Source organism: Sciurus vulgaris, assembly GCF_902686455.1.
Source record: "Sciurus vulgaris genome assembly, chromosome: 8".
NCBI classification, from domain to species: Eukaryota; Metazoa; Chordata; class Mammalia; order Rodentia; family Sciuridae; genus Sciurus; species Sciurus vulgaris.
In genome coordinates, this window is record NC_136468.1 from 40,808,661 (window position 1) to 40,828,480 (window position 19,820).

At 34.5% G+C, this 19,820-nt stretch overlaps 1 protein-coding gene across 1 annotated transcript in view; it reads left to right on the forward strand.

Moving 5' to 3' along the window:
* Positions 1–19,607, forward strand: part of VWDE (von Willebrand factor D and EGF domains) — an 86,034-nt gene extending 66,427 nt beyond the window's left edge. The window contains exons 18-29 of the mRNA XM_079152061.1: positions 501–641; positions 1,096–1,662; positions 3,061–3,156; positions 3,235–3,330; positions 4,378–4,473; positions 5,025–5,120; positions 7,018–7,113; positions 10,892–10,987; positions 11,080–11,175; positions 12,302–12,397; positions 15,139–15,242; positions 18,631–19,607. Of these exons, the coding sequence (XP_079008187.1) occupies positions 501–641; positions 1,096–1,662; positions 3,061–3,156; positions 3,235–3,330; positions 4,378–4,473; positions 5,025–5,120; positions 7,018–7,113; positions 10,892–10,987; positions 11,080–11,175; positions 12,302–12,397; positions 15,139–15,242; positions 18,631–18,645 (1,595 nt within the window). The 3' untranslated portion in view covers positions 18,646–19,607. The remainder of the gene's footprint in view (positions 1–500; positions 642–1,095; positions 1,663–3,060; positions 3,157–3,234; positions 3,331–4,377; positions 4,474–5,024; positions 5,121–7,017; positions 7,114–10,891; positions 10,988–11,079; positions 11,176–12,301; positions 12,398–15,138; positions 15,243–18,630) is intronic.
* Positions 19,608–19,820: the final 213 nt, after the last annotated feature.

Sequence of the window (19,820 nt, forward strand, 5' to 3'; positions counted from 1 at the left end):
ACCATAACAGAATACCACAGATTGAGTGGTAAATCTCAAAACGGCAGAAATTTGTTTCTTCACAGTTCTAGAGGCTGGAAGTTCAAGTTGAAGCTTCTGGCTTGACTGGCTTGGGTTGAGACTTTCTTCCCAGCTAGCAGACATCTGACATTGTGCCCTCCCTCTGTTGGTTCTCCTGGTGTCTCTTCCTCTTTGTGGGCCAACAATCCTATTGTACCAGGGCCCCATTCTTCTGACCTTGTGTAACCTTAGTCAGTTCCATAAAGGCCCCATCTCTCAATACAGCCATGTAGAGTTAGGGCTTCGACATAGGAATTTTGAGGCACACAATTCAATGCATACCAGAAGGTTTGCTAAACAGATGATATAAAAAGTGGTTCTTTCATCTAATGTGCAAAGGGTACCATCCAAGTGACATGTGTATTATATGTTCTTGTTAATGATCCTTTTGGTTTTATAATATTTTAATTCTGATCTGTTTTTTGTGTACCCACTTGCAGCTGAAATACAGTTTTTAAATGAACTTACTACACAAACTGAAGTTCTTACAAGATCTCACAAAAGCATAATTAAGGAAGAGGATGGTAAAAGTGCCAAACTGGGAGAAAACCAAATTAAGCCAATAAACAGAAATGCCTCTAGTAAGTAATGATCTTAGCTGAAATACAGTGACAAATGTATTTGGTTTTTTTGTTGTTGTTGTTGTTGTTGTTGTTTTGCTAATCTATTGAATCCTCTGGATCATAGTCTAGAAAAATGTATTCATTCATGTCATATAACATGAATGTCATATCCTTTGATTAAAGCATAGTATCATTTAAGGTGATATCAGAAAGTTTTACTAATTATTATACTTTAACTTTCATGCTAGCTACTTTTCTGCGCTCTCTTGCCTGCCCCAGCAGGTAGCCATATAAGATCCTTGAAGGCAGGAACAGTGTCATGACCTCTCTTTACTGTGGCTCCTCATATAGTGTTACATACGTTGTAGACGCTAAAAGAAGATGTGAATAACTTAATACCAAATATTGTGGTAGAACATAACGTAATAAATGTTATTTACTAATATTTCTATATCTTTTTTTGGTTGTTTAGATTTGAATTTTCAGCCCCTGTCAACAGAGCATTCACTAATGGGTGCAAGCTTTACTCCCAGTCCTCTTCCAGTCAAAAGGTTCTTGAGTACAATGAACATCTCCTACCTGTCACCAAAATCAATTACAACTCTTATGAATAATTCAAAGAAGACTGTTTCTCAACAGATACCTGGTTATGAACATGTGGATCATATTCTCAGTGCAAATCTCAGTGTGGATGAATTGGAAGATCCTACAAACCAAAGTCATTCTTTAAGTGTTGATCCCAACAGCTCTCGTGGCCAAGTGAGGGATATTATCCAGAGCACCATCCAAATAGAGACAGGAGAATATCGTTCTCACGTTAATAATTCTTCCCAAGATTTCACACAATATGAGGATGAGTTTGCAGCATCAGTTACTCAAGCAGTCACTATGTTGCCACCAAAGTTTGAATCAACCCAAACATCAATTTGTGCTGAGTCACCTTGTTTTCTTGGTGTTTCCTGTGTGCCAACCACAGATGGCCACTTCAAGTGTGGCCACTGCCCCACTGGCTATTATAGAGATGGTTTCAGTTGCAGAGGTACTATGAAAATTCTTCGGAAGATACAGAGAAAACTCAGTTTTAGTAACTAACAAGATACACTTTTCCACTTACTAATTTCTGTTCTTTCCACTTTTTCACCGTGTTCTAAAAAAAGAAGCGAAAGTATTTTTGAAGTCCCTTCTTAAAGTGTTAACATTATATACTATCACAACTATATAATATGCATTGTAAAAATTTATTAAGCACCAACTGTGTCCCAAGGTCTTTAGAAACATTCGGTATCAATTATACATAAAAAACAACAACCCCATATAATGAGGGGTTTTGTTCCCATTAGACAGATGAGTTAGTGAAGTTTTAAGGGACTGAATGTCTTGCTATTAAGCAAGTAATGAGAAAAAACAAGGATGTAAATACAGAACTGATTAACATTGTGGCCTGAGTTATTTTAAGTTCAAAATGGACAGTTAGAACTTTAAATTACTAATTCTGGCCTATTTGCGTATTTGCATAAATTAAATTTCTTCGTAATTCCTCCAATTCTTTGGAGACTTAAACAAGTTTTGCATCATTTTAATTCTACAAGTATTTTTATATCTTTCCACAATTATTAACATTTTTTTTTTATCTGATGCAAAGCAAATTTTTGAGTTCTATAATGTAGAACCTGGTTTTCATTGTTGCTCTTGTTATGGGTTTGATATCATTGTTTTGCTTTGTATTTTGGTTTGTTTGAGACCAAAATTAAGTGAGAGGGCTCTTGGAGTATTGCTATGTTGCCAGTATTACCTAAAGGAATTTTATTTTTCTGGAGTCAGACGCACTACCATTGCACCACGAGGTCCTGGAATTTTATTTTTCTTATTTTTTTTCCATAAGAATAAGAATTATAACTCTCACTACTTTTTTTTTCTGTGTCTGTAATACAGAATTCTTTATTAACAAGTGAAACAAAACAATCTCATGTATATCAGATACCTCAGGAAATGCTAAAAGTCCAGTAGAATATATCAGGTGGTTAGAGAAGCTTAAGGAACCAACCTCAGAATGTGCTTGTTATTGGCATCTTTGAAATTATGATCATCCCTATCATTCATTAACATTTAGCTGATTGGTATGTGAAACTTCATTGCCCCCTGAAAACGAGACTATAATTTCAGGTAGGGTTAGGGTCTACCTCCAATAGGTACCATCGTGAGAGTAATTACTACATATGGCCCTTCATTCTTACTCTAGAAACAATTTTCCTCAGTCATTCTAATGGTTAAAAAAATTAAGAAAAGCATTTTTTGGGCTAACATGATGATCATTGTTGAAAACCTTATAAAAATGTTCCAAATAGAGAATTTTTAAATTTTATTATAACTAAATAAAGGGGCAGCATGTATATACATCATGTCAGTGGTTCAGCCCTTTTTCCTTGATTTTTTGCAGCCATTTGTAGACATCCATGTGGAAGAAGCAGGGAGTGCATAGCACCAAACATATGCAAATGCAGACCTGGTTATACTGGTTCTAACTGCCAAACTGGTACGTGTATCATCCATTAGCTTGAAAAATAAATTTTATTTGATCATTGATATTTCTAAATGGGTTTATTTTATACAGCTGTATGCCGCCCTGCTTGCAAAAACCTTGGGAAATGCATGAAGCCTAACGTCTGTGAATGTCCTCCAGGACATGGTGGAACAACCTGTGATGAAGGTGGTAATACAAATTAAAAATCAACTAACAGAGTTAAAATAAAATATTGTTTTCTCTAAAATGCTCTTGAAAGATAATTCAGCTTTACTGTGCATATACTAATATGTATTTATTAATGTTGGTGCAAGAGTCACTTTTAAGCATTCACTAAAAAAATCATTCGAGAATTTTGAAAACTTAAATTTCAGAAATCAGAGATCCAAAGAATAATAGCTTCTCTTTGGTGAAATTATCTTCTGAAATTATTTTTCAAACTTTGGTTATAAAGTCTCATATCTCTACAATATCTTTGACTTCAAGCAAAAGATAATTATTAAGTGACTTATCAAAATTGTTCCTAGAAATGTTAAATAATTAGAAGATACAAGGTAATAAGAAGAAACCTAAAAAGTGATTTCAAAAATACCTCTTTAGCCCATATAATGTTCATGGCTGTAGCTGAAATATTAAGTGGAGAATTTATGAAACAGAATTCCTAACATTAGGTAATATTTTTAAAAAATGAGATTGTTGTGTTTTTAAAATAGTTTTTTAAAAAATAATGTATTTTGGTAGATGGTACATATTACACATAAACTGAGTCATGTTAAATGTTTTAATGACAAGGCAAGCAACAAAGGAACAAAGTAAATTAAATTTAGGTTGAACTAAAACATTCAACAAGAGCCATGATGATAGCTATGTTAATATAGAAATATTCTATTTTTAGGGTAGAAATATGCAAGTTCAAGAATCACTTTACAGAAGAAGCCTAAGGTCATATATTTCCATCCAGTTAACCAAATTTTTATAAACCTTTCACAAAACTATCTGTGTTGCATTTTCTAGGTTTGTTGTATAAACCCAAACATGCTAATGCCTGGTGTTTCAGAGTGGTGAATCCACACAGTCAATCCCACAGATTTGAATTTCGTTGTGAAAGAGAACTGAAGTCATTATAAACTGCTCTTACAATAGGCTTTATTGTGACTGTGCATCATAAATTTAAATGGATGCTTCATAGTGATTATTATTAAGACCTGACAATAATGTAATCTGTGCCTGCAGGACGTTGTAGCCCACCTTGTCAACATGGTGGCACATGCTTGCCTGGCAATCTCTGCACTTGTGCCTATGGTTTTGTGGGATCAAGATGTGAAACAAGTAAGCCAAGCTCCCTTGCAGTCTAGTATAATGAACTTACTCCTTTGATGAACTTTTTTAACACTAAATGGAATGAACCCAAACCTTAAGTAGAGAATACTCCTTTATCATCTATGAAGGAGTGTTCATTTACCATCCTTGGTAGCACTGGGAGTAGTTTGTTCTCAGAAATAACTTGATTCTTGACCCTACCCATGATCTGTCTTTGAGATATGATGAATTCAAATGTGCTCATTTGCAAATAAATCTATCTCATTTCATTTATGTCTCTAGTCACTTTCATCCGTAGCAAATAATTTCCCTCTAACAGCCAACTTGTTGGCTGTTTAGTTCAATGATTTTCTACTCTTCCCCAACTCTATTAGTAAGAAAATAACTGAATATGAAAAAGAAAGAGCATTTAAAAACAAAGTATAAATTGTCTTCTCTCTCCCATCTTATCCATTAGCAGATACATTTGGCAGTCATGAGCTATTTAGGTAATAAGTTGAAATGGTAGTGAGCATTCTTGGCTTAACTTGTCTTTTTTTAATCTTTACCATGTATCTTAGTGGTTTGTAACAGGCACTGTGAAAATGGAGGTGCGTGTCTCACACCAGATGTTTGTCAATGCAAGCCTGGCTGGTATGGACCCACCTGTAGTACAGGTAAAATCAGAACGTAATAAACATGTCCATTACAAGAAATTTAAAATGTGCCAATGTTCTAAAGACGTGTAATTAAGAAACAAAACTGATCTGACAAGACACATGAAATTATTATGTGACACATATTTTTAAAACTTTTATCTTCTTATATGGGACTGGTTTATGTCTTATAGCTTTATTATTATCCAACCTTTTTTTTTTTTTTTTTTTTTTTTTGCAGTCCTCCTTGTGCTTACAAGGCAAGCACTCTACCAGCTGAGCTATCTCCCCAGCCCCCAACCATTTTTTTATTCCCTTTATAAATACTACCCTGCTATGAACTCAAAACACCTGCCATATTGTATTTTCAAGGTTTAAGTTTTTTTTTTTTTTTAATCACAGCATAGATATGCTATTTCATTAAACATCTAAGCAGTCCTTAGTTATACAACCATCCTGTTATTCCATTTGTTTATCACGGTATCACTTATTTCTTTAGCAGCAATGTTTGCAGTTTTTCATATTTAATTAATTGGCAGTTGATCTAATGACTTTTCTCAATGAAAATTTAATTCAATCTTCATAATTTGCCAACTGTATGTGAGGCATGATGCAAAGGGGAAACAGACCAATTTGATTTTGCCCTTATTTCAGGTAGCATATTGATAGTGAAGGAGACCTAGGATACAGTTACAAAAATCACAAGACTAGGACAGGTTGGGTTATGATAAGTAATATTATCAAAGCACAGTTCCTTGGAAGCAAGGATAGAGATCAGTTCTGGTGTGTGGGATTTGGAAGAAAATAAAATTTTAGTAGACCTTGGAGTAGGTTGAAAAACGGAACTGGGGTGCTTTTTAAAAGAAACAAAGGTAATGAAGCAAATACAAAGAATGTTTTTGACAAGCAACAATAGGTGTTAGAGAGGATGTGGGGAAAAAGGTACACTCATACATTGCTGGTGGGGCTGCAAATTAGTGCAGCCACTCTGGAAAGCAGTATGGAGATTCCTTAGAAAACTTGGAATGGACCCACCATTTGACCCAGCTATCCCACTCCTCGGCCTATACCCAAAGGACTTAAAATCAGCATACTACAGAGATACAGCCACATCAATGTTCACAGCTGCTCAATTCACAATAGCCAGCCTGTGGAACCAACCTAGATGTCCTTCAATTGATGAGTGGATGAAGAAACTGTGGTATATATATATATATATATATATATATATATATATATATATATATATATATATACACACACACACACAATGGAATATTACTCAGCTATAAAGAATAATAAAATTATGGCATTTGCAGGCAAATGGATGAAATTGGAGAATATCATGCTAAGTGAGATAAGGCAATCTCAAAAATCCAAAAGGCAAATGATCTCACTGATAAGCAAATGATGACACATAATGAGGGGTGGGAGGGGGGCAAGAATGGAGGAAGGAGGGACTGTATAGAGGGAAAAAGAGGGGTGGGAGGCGTGGGGGGCGGAGGAAAAAATAACAGAATGAATCAAACATCATTACCCTAACTTGGGAAAGAGACAAAGAGGTACACAAGCCCCATGCATTCAACAAGGTACAAGCCATCCCATTAGTGCTATTGAATTGTCTGCTCTTAACTTACAATCATTTTTGTTTTTAGCTTACCAAGGGCATTCTGAATTCTAGTCACACACTCCACATTCTTAGTTTGATATTATTTGTAAACTTAATGAACATACTTCAAAAGCTATTATGCAGTTATTTCATGCCTCTTATGTTTGGTAAAGTCTAATTAATTATAGGTTATGGATTTTACTTGCAGTAAAAATAAAATGTTTCCTTATGCTCCATTTGGTATTTCTGTGCAGCTTTCATTTTTAAAATAACACTTAGATGGTCTCTTTCCCTCTTGCTGTTCATTAGCTTTGTGTGACCCTGTTTGCCTCAATGGTGGTTCCTGTTACAAGCCAAATACCTGCCTCTGCCCAGATGGATTCTTTGGTGCACAGTGTCAGAATGGTAATGATTCTTTCTTTATAAATAAAAAAGTCAAATGAAACATTAGACATCAACAGAGCGTTGAGTGAACATTAGAGAAGTTTCAAAGAGGAAGATGCTCTTTGTTTCTTCCATTTTTTGTGATGCTGCAGGTGTAGCCATCAAATGAGCAGTTTATACAAAAAGTACTAGAGTTATCAAATAAAATGGTTATATTTATTCTATGTATGTTAGGCTTACAACCTTGGCACTTGTCAGTGCTTTGTAGAATGAAGGTATGAAACCAATAAGCGAAGTTTTTATGCAGTTTACAATGAAATGGTATCATTTTCCTTGCCTTCAGAGCAAAAATGTTTGATTTATAATCTACTATCTAATGATTTTCCATGATCTCTCTTGACTTCAGTTTCATTAAACATTTAGGAAGAGTCATCTATGCACAGCACTCTACAATATGGTGTGGAGACATAAAGATGTATCATCTTCTTTGTGGCCCATTATCTTAAAACCTTCCCTCAAATAGTTAATCCTGCAAGGTTTTCTTCAGAGTAATAGGAATGTCTTGAGAGTGAGAGTATAGGTAGGAATTGATGTCAATAAACTTTAAAAAGTTTATTTTCATCTTCATATTTTGAGTTACACAAAATGTAGAGTCAACTTTTAGTATAGAATATGTAAGAACATCATAATTTAATTCATAAAACTTATACTTTCCTTGCCAGGATACAATTTGATTTCTGATGATTATTTTTGATTTGGAGGTTGGCTAGGACTCTTAGGATGAAACTGAAGCAGAGAAGAAACCATCACTCAAACACAAGACATATGGGCCTGGGAACATATCCTCTAATTCAGATTTCCTCCAATGAGCCAGTTTGTGAAAGGGAGGAAGCAAAGACTAAGTTAAGCAAATCTTAGAAGCTAAGAGATTGTGACTAAATCCATGCTGGAGAGTTATAGGTATAATTCTGAGTGTCAGAAAGTAAGGAGAGAAATGAAAAGCTTGCATCTGTCATGCTACTGGCAGATGTAAGACATAGAAAAGTGCTTCTCAAAACTACATGCCAGCTATGAAACTACATAAAGGAGGGAATCTCTATGTAATTCAGTTGAACTAAAAGGTATCTATGGAGCATATGCCTTTTCAACAACAGGTTGCCGTAGCGAGACAAGAGCAGGTTTGGCAACTCCTAGCTGGCACAGACTTTGGCCATTTACTGTAAATTTTTAGGCTTCAGGTTTCCTGGATTTCAAGTTTAATCTAAACACTATTACATTACATCCACTTGTGAACTCAAATGGTGGGCAGGCAAGATGGCACACATCAAAAGAATCTAATAAAATTAGGCAAAATATTATTAAAAGTAAATATGAGGACCACTGCTATGTGTACAATAGAATATCAAAAGAGGAAGATAGAACTTTAACTGGAAACATCACAATAAGGTTTTACTACTCTTAAAAAAAAGGCCAGGCTTAAAGTGTATGACTGAAGAGATATATAACCACATCTTCCAGTTTCCTCACCTCCTAAAATCCCCAGTTACTTGGCTTACTCTGGGCATTGTTGGGAGAATCATCTGAGGCCTGAAGAATCTGGTCTGAGGGTAGGTTTTCTTCTAAAACTCTTTTTCTAACATGGGATGATGGGTGGATGATCAAGTCCAAATTTTATTCCCTTTATGTATATTATTTCAATCATATGTTCTTTTGTATAAATGTATTTGTTTCTACACTTAAGATTTTGTGAATTCTTACAAGGTTATCTGCCATAAACAATTTGGTGCTTATTTTAGTTTTAAGTTTCCAATTAGAGGTGTTTACTATGGTATTTCTGTAGTGGAAAAAAAATACCTTTTTCCTAATAAAGAGAAATTATCTTAAATTATGTAAAGAATTGGGAACAGAACACATAAGAATATCCCACCATTAATAAAACATAACATACCTGTTTATAATTACCCACATCTAGGTATTTTATAAGTCAGTATTTGCTGTGTAACAAACAATCCTCCAAATCTCAGTGTCCAGCAGCGTGCATTTATTTTCCTTAGTCACAGGCCATACAGGTTGTATGGACTTGAATCTAGACTGCTTCACCTGTCTGTCTCCCTCCGTAGACCAGCATCTACCTGGTGTATGCCATTCTCAAGCAAAAACCAGGAGAGCAAAAGACCAAGGCAAACTACCCTGAATATTTAAAGCTGTTTACATTATGTCTGCTCTTAGGCCAATAGTCAAATTAAGTCATGTGGCAAAACCCAGTAACAACAGGATGAGAAAATAAATTCCACCTCCAATGTGGGGGCTACAGAGTCACCTGGAAAAGGGCATGCCTAAATATGAAGGGTGAAAAATTGGAAGAAATAATCCAGAATTCAACCTAACTTTGTGTGATAGCTAATGACAGGTTACTGCCACAGTTTTCTTTTCCATGCTTCATTAAGATTGTTGAACAAATGCTTTAAAAAAGAAAAAAGTATACATAAAATATCAGAAAAAGTAGACTCAAGAATGGGCCAGAAAAAGACTCAGTATGACATAGTGGAAACCATCCATTCTCTAAAAGCATCCAGTTATGTAGCTTTTTGTACTTGAAGTGCTACATAAGTTTTATTTATGAATCCATTTGAAATCTGTGAGATTTTCCTTACAGTGTTTAGAAATGAAGAAAGCAAACTGGAAGTCAGTCTTTTGGTAATGACAGTTCCATTACTAAAACCTGTCAATTTGAAATTCACTTTAAAAATACAAACTAAAATACACCTAACTATCATTCAAGAAAAAATTAAATAATTAAATTTAAAAATTTCCAGGCAAGTTTGCCTCATATTATTAACAGGGAGAGAGGGGCAGGGAAGGGAAGGAGGGAGGGAGGAAGGAGGGAGGGAGGGAGGCAGGGAGGGAGGGAGGAAGGAAGGAAGGAAGGAAGGGAGGGAGGGAGGGAGGGAGGGAGGAAGGGAGGGGAAAAATATAACTGTATTTAGAGGTGGGTGTAGCTAAGAGTTAGAGCTTGCACTCAGCTTATACAAAACCTTGGATTTGATTCTCAGTGCAAAAAAAGAAGAAAGGAAAAGAGAGAGAGAAGGAAAGAAAGAAGAGCAAATGAAAAATCTACACTTTAAATTTTCATATCTGGAAGAAATACAAATCAATAATAATCTTTTCATAAAAATAACTCAACCTCTGAAACAGAATCATATAAATAAAAGATACTAGTAAAGCAAATTATAAATATTTAATAAATATTCTTAATGATGCCTAGGAATTATTGTCAAAAGATTTTATGAAGGATTCACAAGAACCAGTCATATTAAACTGTCTCAAAAGTGTTCAGAAGTTAAAGTTTTTTTTGATACTGTTATGATATCATGTGACAAATTGTAGAGATGTTTCTAATTTCCACAAGAGCAAAATCATTCTTATTTAGAGGCAGGTTTTGACTTATTTTCTTGATTGTGTCCTGATCATTTCATGCTTTATTTATTTCATAGTGTGGTGAGACCAGACCAAAGTGAAGGTTCATAATAAATACACTACAATACTGAAGACTTCATTTGTTATAAATACTTCTCTCATACATTTCAAATTGTGCTAGCCCACTAGCAGCTTATGGCTATAAGCATCATATTTTATGATTTAGAAAGGACAGTTTTAATGACTTGCAGTTGTAATCTTTTATTTTAATAGCATATTCCTCTGCCTTATGACCCCACAGATAGCAAGCACAGGATGCAATAAGCAATACATAATAACTGAATATGTAATCTTCACACATTGCCACCATGTGTTCTTTTAGCTATCTGTCACCCTCCCTGCAAGAATGGTGGCCACTGCGTGAGAAATAACGTTTGTGTCTGCCGTGAAGGATACACGGGTAGGAGATGCCAAAAAGGTAAGATATTACTAAATCTATATGCAAACTACAGGTAGAGCAAATTAAACTGTTGCCGTTTAAAGGCTGATATTTCACGTTTTTCCCTTAAGGCATCTGTGATCCCATGTGCATGAATGGAGGAAAGTGTGTGGGACCAAACATGTGCTCCTGCTCTTCTGGTTGGAGTGGGAAGCGATGCAATATACGTAAGAAGAACACTCTTAAAACGCCAAAATTTGGGGCTGCTCTTCTATCTCAGTGGTAGAGCACTTGCCTAGCATGTTTGAGGCACTGGGTTCACTCCTCAGCACCACATAAAAATAAATAGCCAGGTGCGGTGGCACACGCCCGTAATCCCAGCAGCTGTGAGGGGCGGGGCTGAGGCAGGAGGATCTCAAAAGTTCAAAGCCAGGCTCAGCAAAAGCAAGATGCTAAGCAACTCAGTGAAACCCTGTCTTTAGTAAAATACAAAATAGGTCTGGGGATGTGGTTCAGTAGTCAAGTACCCCTGAGTTCAATCAAAATAAATACATTTATTTATTTATAAATAAAATAAAGGTATAAAATATAATAACATTTTTAAAAAAGATATTAGGTCTTTTTTTTTTTTAAGTCAAAGTCTACATCCTTTGTGGGAATATAAAGTAAAATATAAGACAAAATTTTTTTTCTTTTTTCTTTTTTTGTTTTAATTTTCACTTATTTATTCTTCATTAGAAGATATCTTTGAACTAGAGTAAAAGGCAAAGTTCCCTGAACCTATATTTTCAGGTTAGCAGAGGAAGCTATATGTTATATTTCCTAGTTTTCTACTATGTTTGCCCAGGATAAATAAAAAGTCCTTACCTATGGTCTCCTAATCTGAAGTAGGGCCCAGCAGAAGGTTTAAAAAATTGCTGATTCCTTGGCCTCAACTGAAACCAAGCAATTTGGTCCTTTCCAAGCAGGAGGTTCCACTGCCTCTCAGTCTGGTTAGTACCTGAGATGGTAACACTTGGCATTCAAATGTTTCCTTTTATCCTTTCTATTAAGTTTTTCAAAATCAGCAGCAACCATAGTCCACAGATCAATGTGGAAAATGAGAAGTAGCATAAATGTCCAACGACTGAAGAAACATACAAACAATGGAATGTTTATTGCACAACCATTAAAATCACATTTTCTAGGAGTACATAGTAACATTGAAAAATGTTCTTTGATAAAATGTTAAGGGAAAAGATCCATTAATTATTGACTTTTAACTGCTTTTCTGTTTAATGAAAATTTGTGTGGCTTATGATAGAATTTGACAAATAATTTAAAATTTTAACTTGTTTATATTCCTATTTGCAGCTATCTGCTTTCAGAAATGTAAAAATGGTGGGGAATGCATTGCTCCCAGCATCTGCCACTGTCCTCCCACCTGGGAAGGAGTGCAGTGTCAAATACGTAAGTCCACAGGATTTTTTTTTCTACTCTATGTTCATATTGGAACCTATTCTAATAATTAAAATATGACTTTAGAAGAAATTCATAATGGAAAAAACTACAGTATGCTGATTCTTTTTAAACAATGATTTTAGAGCTGGGCATGGTGGCTCATGGCTATAGTCCCAGGGACTGGAGATCCTGAGGCAGGAGGATTTAAGTACTTACATGAACCCTAATTAATTTATCAAGACCTTGTCTCGAAATAAATAAAAAAGGGCTGGGGGATGTGGTACAGTGGCTAAGCACACTGGGGTTCAAGTCCCAGTACTTCCAAAAAATTATTTTAGAAATAAAAAGAAATCTTACCCAATTTTATATTCATTTATAAAAAGGAAAGTATGATATATAATTTTTTGTGACATGGTTTTAAATTATAGTCTGTGGGTTGCCAATGTAGTTTTCTCAAGTAGGACAAAAGAAGGTTTAATATGCAGAAATTTAAATGTCATTTGTGTTATAAGATAAATATATCTCTATCATGGAAATCTTAGAAAATGTGTGAAAACAATAGCAAAAAATTAATCACTCCAAATTGTACCACCCAAAATTAACTTATGTTACTTTTTTAATATTTATATATTTCAATCCTTATTAATAGGATAAATCTCAGGATATAGAAGAAAATAAAATTTTATCCAATTTTGAAATTTATGAAAACTTTATATGTTAAATATTAACAAAAATTAGCTTAATGGAAAAATGTGAAGTCCTCCAAAAATACCTTCAAAAAATCAATAATTACATAATTTCAAATTTGGTGGGCAAGTGTACTATAAATTGAAATTTATAATTGCAACATGATTATGCCTTTTTACTAGAAATATGTACCTTTGAAAGTGTCTTATGAACCACATTATTGTTTTCATGCATCAGAAATTTTGCATATAATGACTCTTATCTGTAATTGTATTTGTAATTGTTACTATAATTTATATATTTCTTATTGTAGAAAATATATCAAAATACTATTGAGTGCAAATACTTACATAAGAAATGTGTGCTCAAAAATTGATAATTCTGAGTGGAAGTTAGACATGATAAATTGCTAAAATGGAAGAATAATCAGCCTCATCCTGGGTTGCTCATTCTGGAGAGTAGTCTATGCAGATCATGAGAATAATGAGAAGATGCTAAAAGCACAGGAATGTGGAAATAGACTCATTGGTCATAGATTGAGATTCTCTGTGCATAGTTTCATGTATCCTGAAACATCTTTATTTAAGTTTAAAACAAACACCAACTTCCTCAAAATGCTCATCCAAAAACTTGTCTTATAGATTGACTGAGCTACCTAAACATATGTGTTACTGCCATCTGCTGGAAATTTGTTGTAATAACTATTTCAATGTGTGTGGTTAATGGTGCTTCCTTAGGTATGGAGAACTTGTGCTGCCAACCATCTATGGTAGCCTTGATGAAAACATAGCTGTCAATGTTGCATTTATATCAAAGGGAATATTATTCTTGAAGTGCTTAAACTTTCATTATGAGATCTCGAAGCAGTATTACTCCCATGAAAAATAATGGTATTGTATGTAATTTTATAGTATGCTCATTTTCACTCAATATCACTTAAAAACCTTTACCATGTCCTAAAAGAACATAATCTTAACACACTATGTTTTATAATATAAATATCATAATTTACTTTCTCCTTGTGTTGCACATTTCATTATTTACAATTACAAGTATGAAATAAACAGGGAGATAGATTGAGATATATATATATATATACACACACACATATATTACACACACATATATAATTTATTATATATATTATTATAATTTATTACACACATATATATGCATATATATATTTAGAATGCCTTGGAATATATATATATTTAGAATATATATATATATTTAGAATGCCTTAGAATGCCTTTCTTTCTTATATTTGAAGAAAGAAATTTCTAGTACAGTGTGATGTTTAAGTTTCCAAGCATTGTTGCACATTAAACTGTCAATGACAGTATATAAAATTATGTTTTTTTATAGAGAAACAGTACTGAATTCTCTTTTAAATTTTTGCTAAGCTGTTTAAAAGAAAGTTATAAATACTATCATCTATTACTATTTGAACTAATCTTAAAAGATAAACCCATATACTTCAAATACTTTAAAAAGTAGCCAGTAAAGCTGGACATGGTGACACACACCTGTAATCCCAGTAATTCAGGAGTCTGAGGCAGGAAGATCACAAGTTTGAGGCCAGCCTTGGCAAATTAGCAAAATACTGTCTCAAATTTGTTTTTTTTCAATACTACCTTTATAGAATTGTAAAAGTGTTTTTTGAGTTTAGGTTGTTTTGTTTTCTGATGTGTGTGTGTGTGTGTGTGTGTGTATGTGTGTGTGTGAATACCTAGATTATATCCATCCATGGATGGTTCACTAATAGATTATTTTCACCTACTTATTTTCTATGGTAGTGAAACCACTAGAAAAATTAAAGATACATATTTGGCTTATATTATTTTATTTATGATCAATGATCATTCATTTTATATGTTTTAAGTGACATATTTATGAAATATGTTATATTTCAATATATGTATATATGGTGTAATATAACAACTTCTTATGACTATGTTAGTGGCCGTTACTACAGTCGATCAAAGAGCTTCAAACCACTGAAACAGGATATATCACAAGCATTCACTGTCAAAAGATTAATTGTAAAAATTTGTGTATTGCAGCAATTTGTACTCAAAAGTGTCTTTATGGAGGCAGATGTGCATTTCCTAATGTGTGTTCTTGTCGCACTGGATATTCTGGAGTCAAATGTGAAAAGAAAATACAGGTATTTTAAACTTTAAAAAGAAAATAAATATATTAATATCTGCATATCTATTCTACTTAGTAATTAACTACTGTTAGTGTTTTTTTCCAAAATAAAAAGCATGCAAGGTATTGTGCCTAACATCTAGAATGTCCCCCATGTGTCAGACAACACAGCAATTTTCAGAGGTAAAAGATTAGATCATGAGGGTCTGACCTCATCAATGGATTGATAATTTGAATGGACTTACTAGAAAGTGTTAAAAAAAAAAATGATAGGAAGGTAGAGCATGACTGGAGGAAGTAGGCCATTGCGGGCATGTTTTTGCGGACTCTATTTGTTCCTGGCCCCCTTCTGTAATATATATAAAAATATATATTTTATATATTTATATTTTATATATTAAAATTTATATTTTAATATATAAATTTATATTTTATATATAAAAATTTATATTTTATATATTATTATATATATTATATATATTTATATTTTATATATTATATTTATAATATTATATATATTTCTCTCTCTCTCTCCCTCTTGCCCCCCCCAGCCCCTCTCTTCCTCTCCCTCTCTGCTACCTGGCTGCCATGAAGTGAGCAGCTTTTTTGCCACACCCTTCTGCCATGATACCTTGCTGCCAGCCAACCATGGACTGAAACTCTGACACCATGAGCCAGTATAAATTTTTTTCTCTTCTAAGGCATTTTTGTCAGGTATTTTGGTTACAGAGATGAAAAGTTGACTAATATACAGGATTCAATATTTGCCTCTAAAGCTAAAACTAATCATTCTAGTGTTATTTTAGAGTCATTATACAAAATTTCCATGTGTACTTGGAGAATTTCAGTGTATAGATACAACTGTGAAGTATAATGCTGGAGCTGAAATAGCACATATTCCACAACATGGACGTAAGACATCAATTATTTCTGTTTTGGTCAAACACCATTTCAAGAGACCACCCTTACCCCTCTCAGAAAATCCACTACTTTTAAATTAATGAATCACTATTGATTTGGTGGTGGCCCTAAACATTGTCAGTGGGTCATGTGCCACAAAAGTTTATCTATTCTCATTATTTTCCCTGACATAAATTCTTCTCATTTGCTTTCTATTAAAATCCATTTCTAGGAAAATGACAGAAACTCTTTTTATCATTAGAAGTAGGATTTTTTTTCTTTTTCAGAAATTGAGGGACCAATGAAAGAACAGAGGTTTTCTTGGAGTTGCTAAAATTGCCCAATATTTACTTGTAAGGCCAGTGCTAGAAACACCTATTTAAACATTTCCTTGATCATATTTCAACATATACAACATATACAATTAAACTGCATTCTGTTTGGTTTCTATTCTTAAATTTACAAGTATCAATATACAAGTTATGTTTTCTGTACTAATTCCTCCACATACCAGTGTTGCTTCACACACTCACACAAAGCAAAAGCAATGATTTCTTAAAGTTAATCTTCAGGAGTTTTAATTTAAAAAGTGATTATATATTATTTAGCACTTCAAAAGGCCCAAGGGTCATGAATATCAAAGAGTGCTGTAACATTGTAATTTGAAAAATGATAAGAAATTTTCTTCTTGAAGCTTGATACTAAATCAGTCTGATTTAGAAGCAAAGTAGATTTTTGTATGTTTTTCTCCCAGCACTGGTGTTCATTCTGGAAGGATATGGGTCCAGTGTGAAAAAAAAAAAAAAAAACAGGATCAAAAGAGGGCTCTGGATTGGAAATCAGAGAGCAAAAGTTACCGAGTACTTATTTGATTCGATAGTATTGAGAAAAACAAAAATAAAACCTTGAGTTCCCTGGGTTTGACGACAGCCTCACTATATTTAATTTTACTTGAGCCTTCCATAGCACAGACAACCCTATGACCGCAAAAGCTCTTCACTCCCCTTCCACAGTGCTGAAGTAGATAGCTTCTCTGTGTTCCTTTTTTTTTTTTTTTTCCTGTATTTGTTTGTTCTCTGCACTGCTCTTCCTATGATCAGTAGCAAATCATCTTCATTCCCATTAGTGTTTCCGAGACGTGACCTGAAGTCTCACCAGGGAAAAGAAGCAGAAGGTCATAGGGCAGGGAAGGAACCAGAAGGACTAGGACCACAAGTCCTGCTCCCTGAAACCTGCTCCCTCTGGTTCTTACCTTCAGTCCTCACTCTGCATTCCATTGCTCACAGATACTGTCATTTCTACTTGTTCTTAATATTTCTTTTTCCCTGAAATGGGGGCTTGAACTCAGGATAGTCTACCACTCCACCACTGAGTTACATCCCCAGCCTTTTCCTTTTTTTTAATATCTTGCTGAGTTTGTTGAGGCTGGTCTCAAACTTGTGAGCCTCCTTGTCTCAGCCTCCCAAGTCACTCAGATTTCAGGCATGAACCACTGCTCCTGGTTATGTTTTTAATATTCTTGGGCTCTTAAACAGAGGGTAAAAAAGAAATTTATCCTTAGCAGGAATAAAAGCATCCATGACCCATGAATGTTCACAGATCCTTCCCTGATGCCTTCCCTTGTGTCCCTCTCCCTCCACACTTTCCAAAGGAAACTTCAAGCTGGCTAATAGCCCTGGCCCTTTTTGCAGCATGTTGAGCTAGTGGATTGGGGCTGGGGGGGAAGAAATGAAGGATAATGATTAGATTGCTAGAATTTCAATGAAATAGGGAATTATTGGCTAGAGACAAAAGACACAGAGCAAGAGGAAAACAGACTAAGGAAGAAAGAGGTGCTAGCATGGGTGGGTTGATAAAAAAAAACTTTGGGAAACATCATAATCTGCATTAGCTGTTGGGTGCACTTTCCACTGACCTTGCTGCTTGTTCACTCAATGAACTTGGGCAAGGTATTTAATTTGCCTGAACCTGAGTTATCTCATCTCTAATATGGGATATTGGTGTCTACTCTTAAATTTACAAATATGCATAGAAAAGATATGTTTTCTGTCCTAATTCCTACTTCCTCTACAGCTCCTCATATATAACAAGCACTATGTAAGAATTTGTTATTGTCTATCACATTGAATAGAGGAACAGAGAAAGGTAGTGAAGGAAAAGGATGGGGAAAGAGAATTGAGAAAAATGTTATAATGCATTATGAATTTCTAGTCTTCCACAAGAGATATTGGGCAGGGGAATGAGTTAAAACTCATTTCTTAAATGAAATGCTTTGCCAAGATGGGATCACATCAAATGCAAGTTCTGTTCATTACAAGTTCTCTGATCTTTAAATGTGATCTTGATTAGATCTCAGGTTTATGAAAACAAAAACAGTGTAGTAGTAAACAGAAATGAAAGCACTGTACATATCATGTGAGAGGGAAGGAGGAAGAAAATAATGATCAAGGGCTAAAGGATTTTCTACTAATCTCTGAAACTTGGTTTCCCTCTTCCTACTACAGATAAAACATCATTGAATAGCATCAAGTATGTGAATTCCAAACCTATGTATTAAGAATTTAATTATTTCATTCAGGAAAAGATGAAGGTAACTCGAAGTTGTTTTGATCATCATTGGAAAAAAAATTTAAAGACCAAAGAAACTAATAACACGTACAATCATCTGACTTGTCATTGTTATAGAAAAAAAAAATTCAGTTAATCCACAATTGACTTTGAAATGTGATTCAGTATTTACATATTGAGACAATACATTGGATATTCCAGTCATTTGTAATATTTAATAAACTAAATATTTTCCCAGTCTAACTGTGACATTATAACTGATGTCACCCAGATATATAGTGTTTCATGCAGAATTGGGGATTCACAGGATTGTTGGAGGAACTGGGGATGAGAATGGGCAGTTGGAGTCAGAAAAGCAGCTACCAAAGGTTGGAAAGGCTGGTGCTGAAGATTCCAGCCTACAGTACCAAGAAGTTACCTGTCAGAAGCTTTCTTGGAGCTGCTGTGATACTTGAGAATTTTCAAAACCTAGCACCAGCTCTCTCAGGCAAAGTGGGTCATTCTCAAAAATGTGCTGGAAGCTACTGTGAATCTTCTACCTATCCATTCACCTGGTAGCACCCACCTGTGGAAAAATGATTGCTTCCTCCTCGTTTCCATCTATAACTCTCCAGTGAATTCTTCTCATCAGCAAACTTAACCTAGAGGAACACAGAGAAGGGGATTTTGGAAAGTACAATTCCTGGACTCAGAAAAGAATGAAGTAGTGCCATGAACCATCAGTGAGCTGACACAGACATGCTGAGAGTTCTACAGCTTATTGTTTTGACTATATTGCAGAGGCCAAAGCCATCACTTTTACTGGTAAAAATACCATGTTTAGTTTTGTTTGTTTTATCCACTCCAATCTTTTTATTGTTCTGACCTATACTATTCCCAGGCAAGGGTAAAAGAAATAAAAAAATTTGGTTTTAAAATATTTACTGTCATTTTGTTTATGTGTGAAAAGAACCCCAAATGTGGGTGTGATCAACACCATGATTGCTGTGGTTTGGACAAGTGCCCCCCAAAGGTCCATGTGGTACAAATCTGGCACCCAGCTTGGAGCTATCAGGAAGTGGTGGAAACTTTTAAGAGGTGGGGCCTAGTGGGAGATCTTTGGGTCTTTGGGGTGTACCCTCAAAAG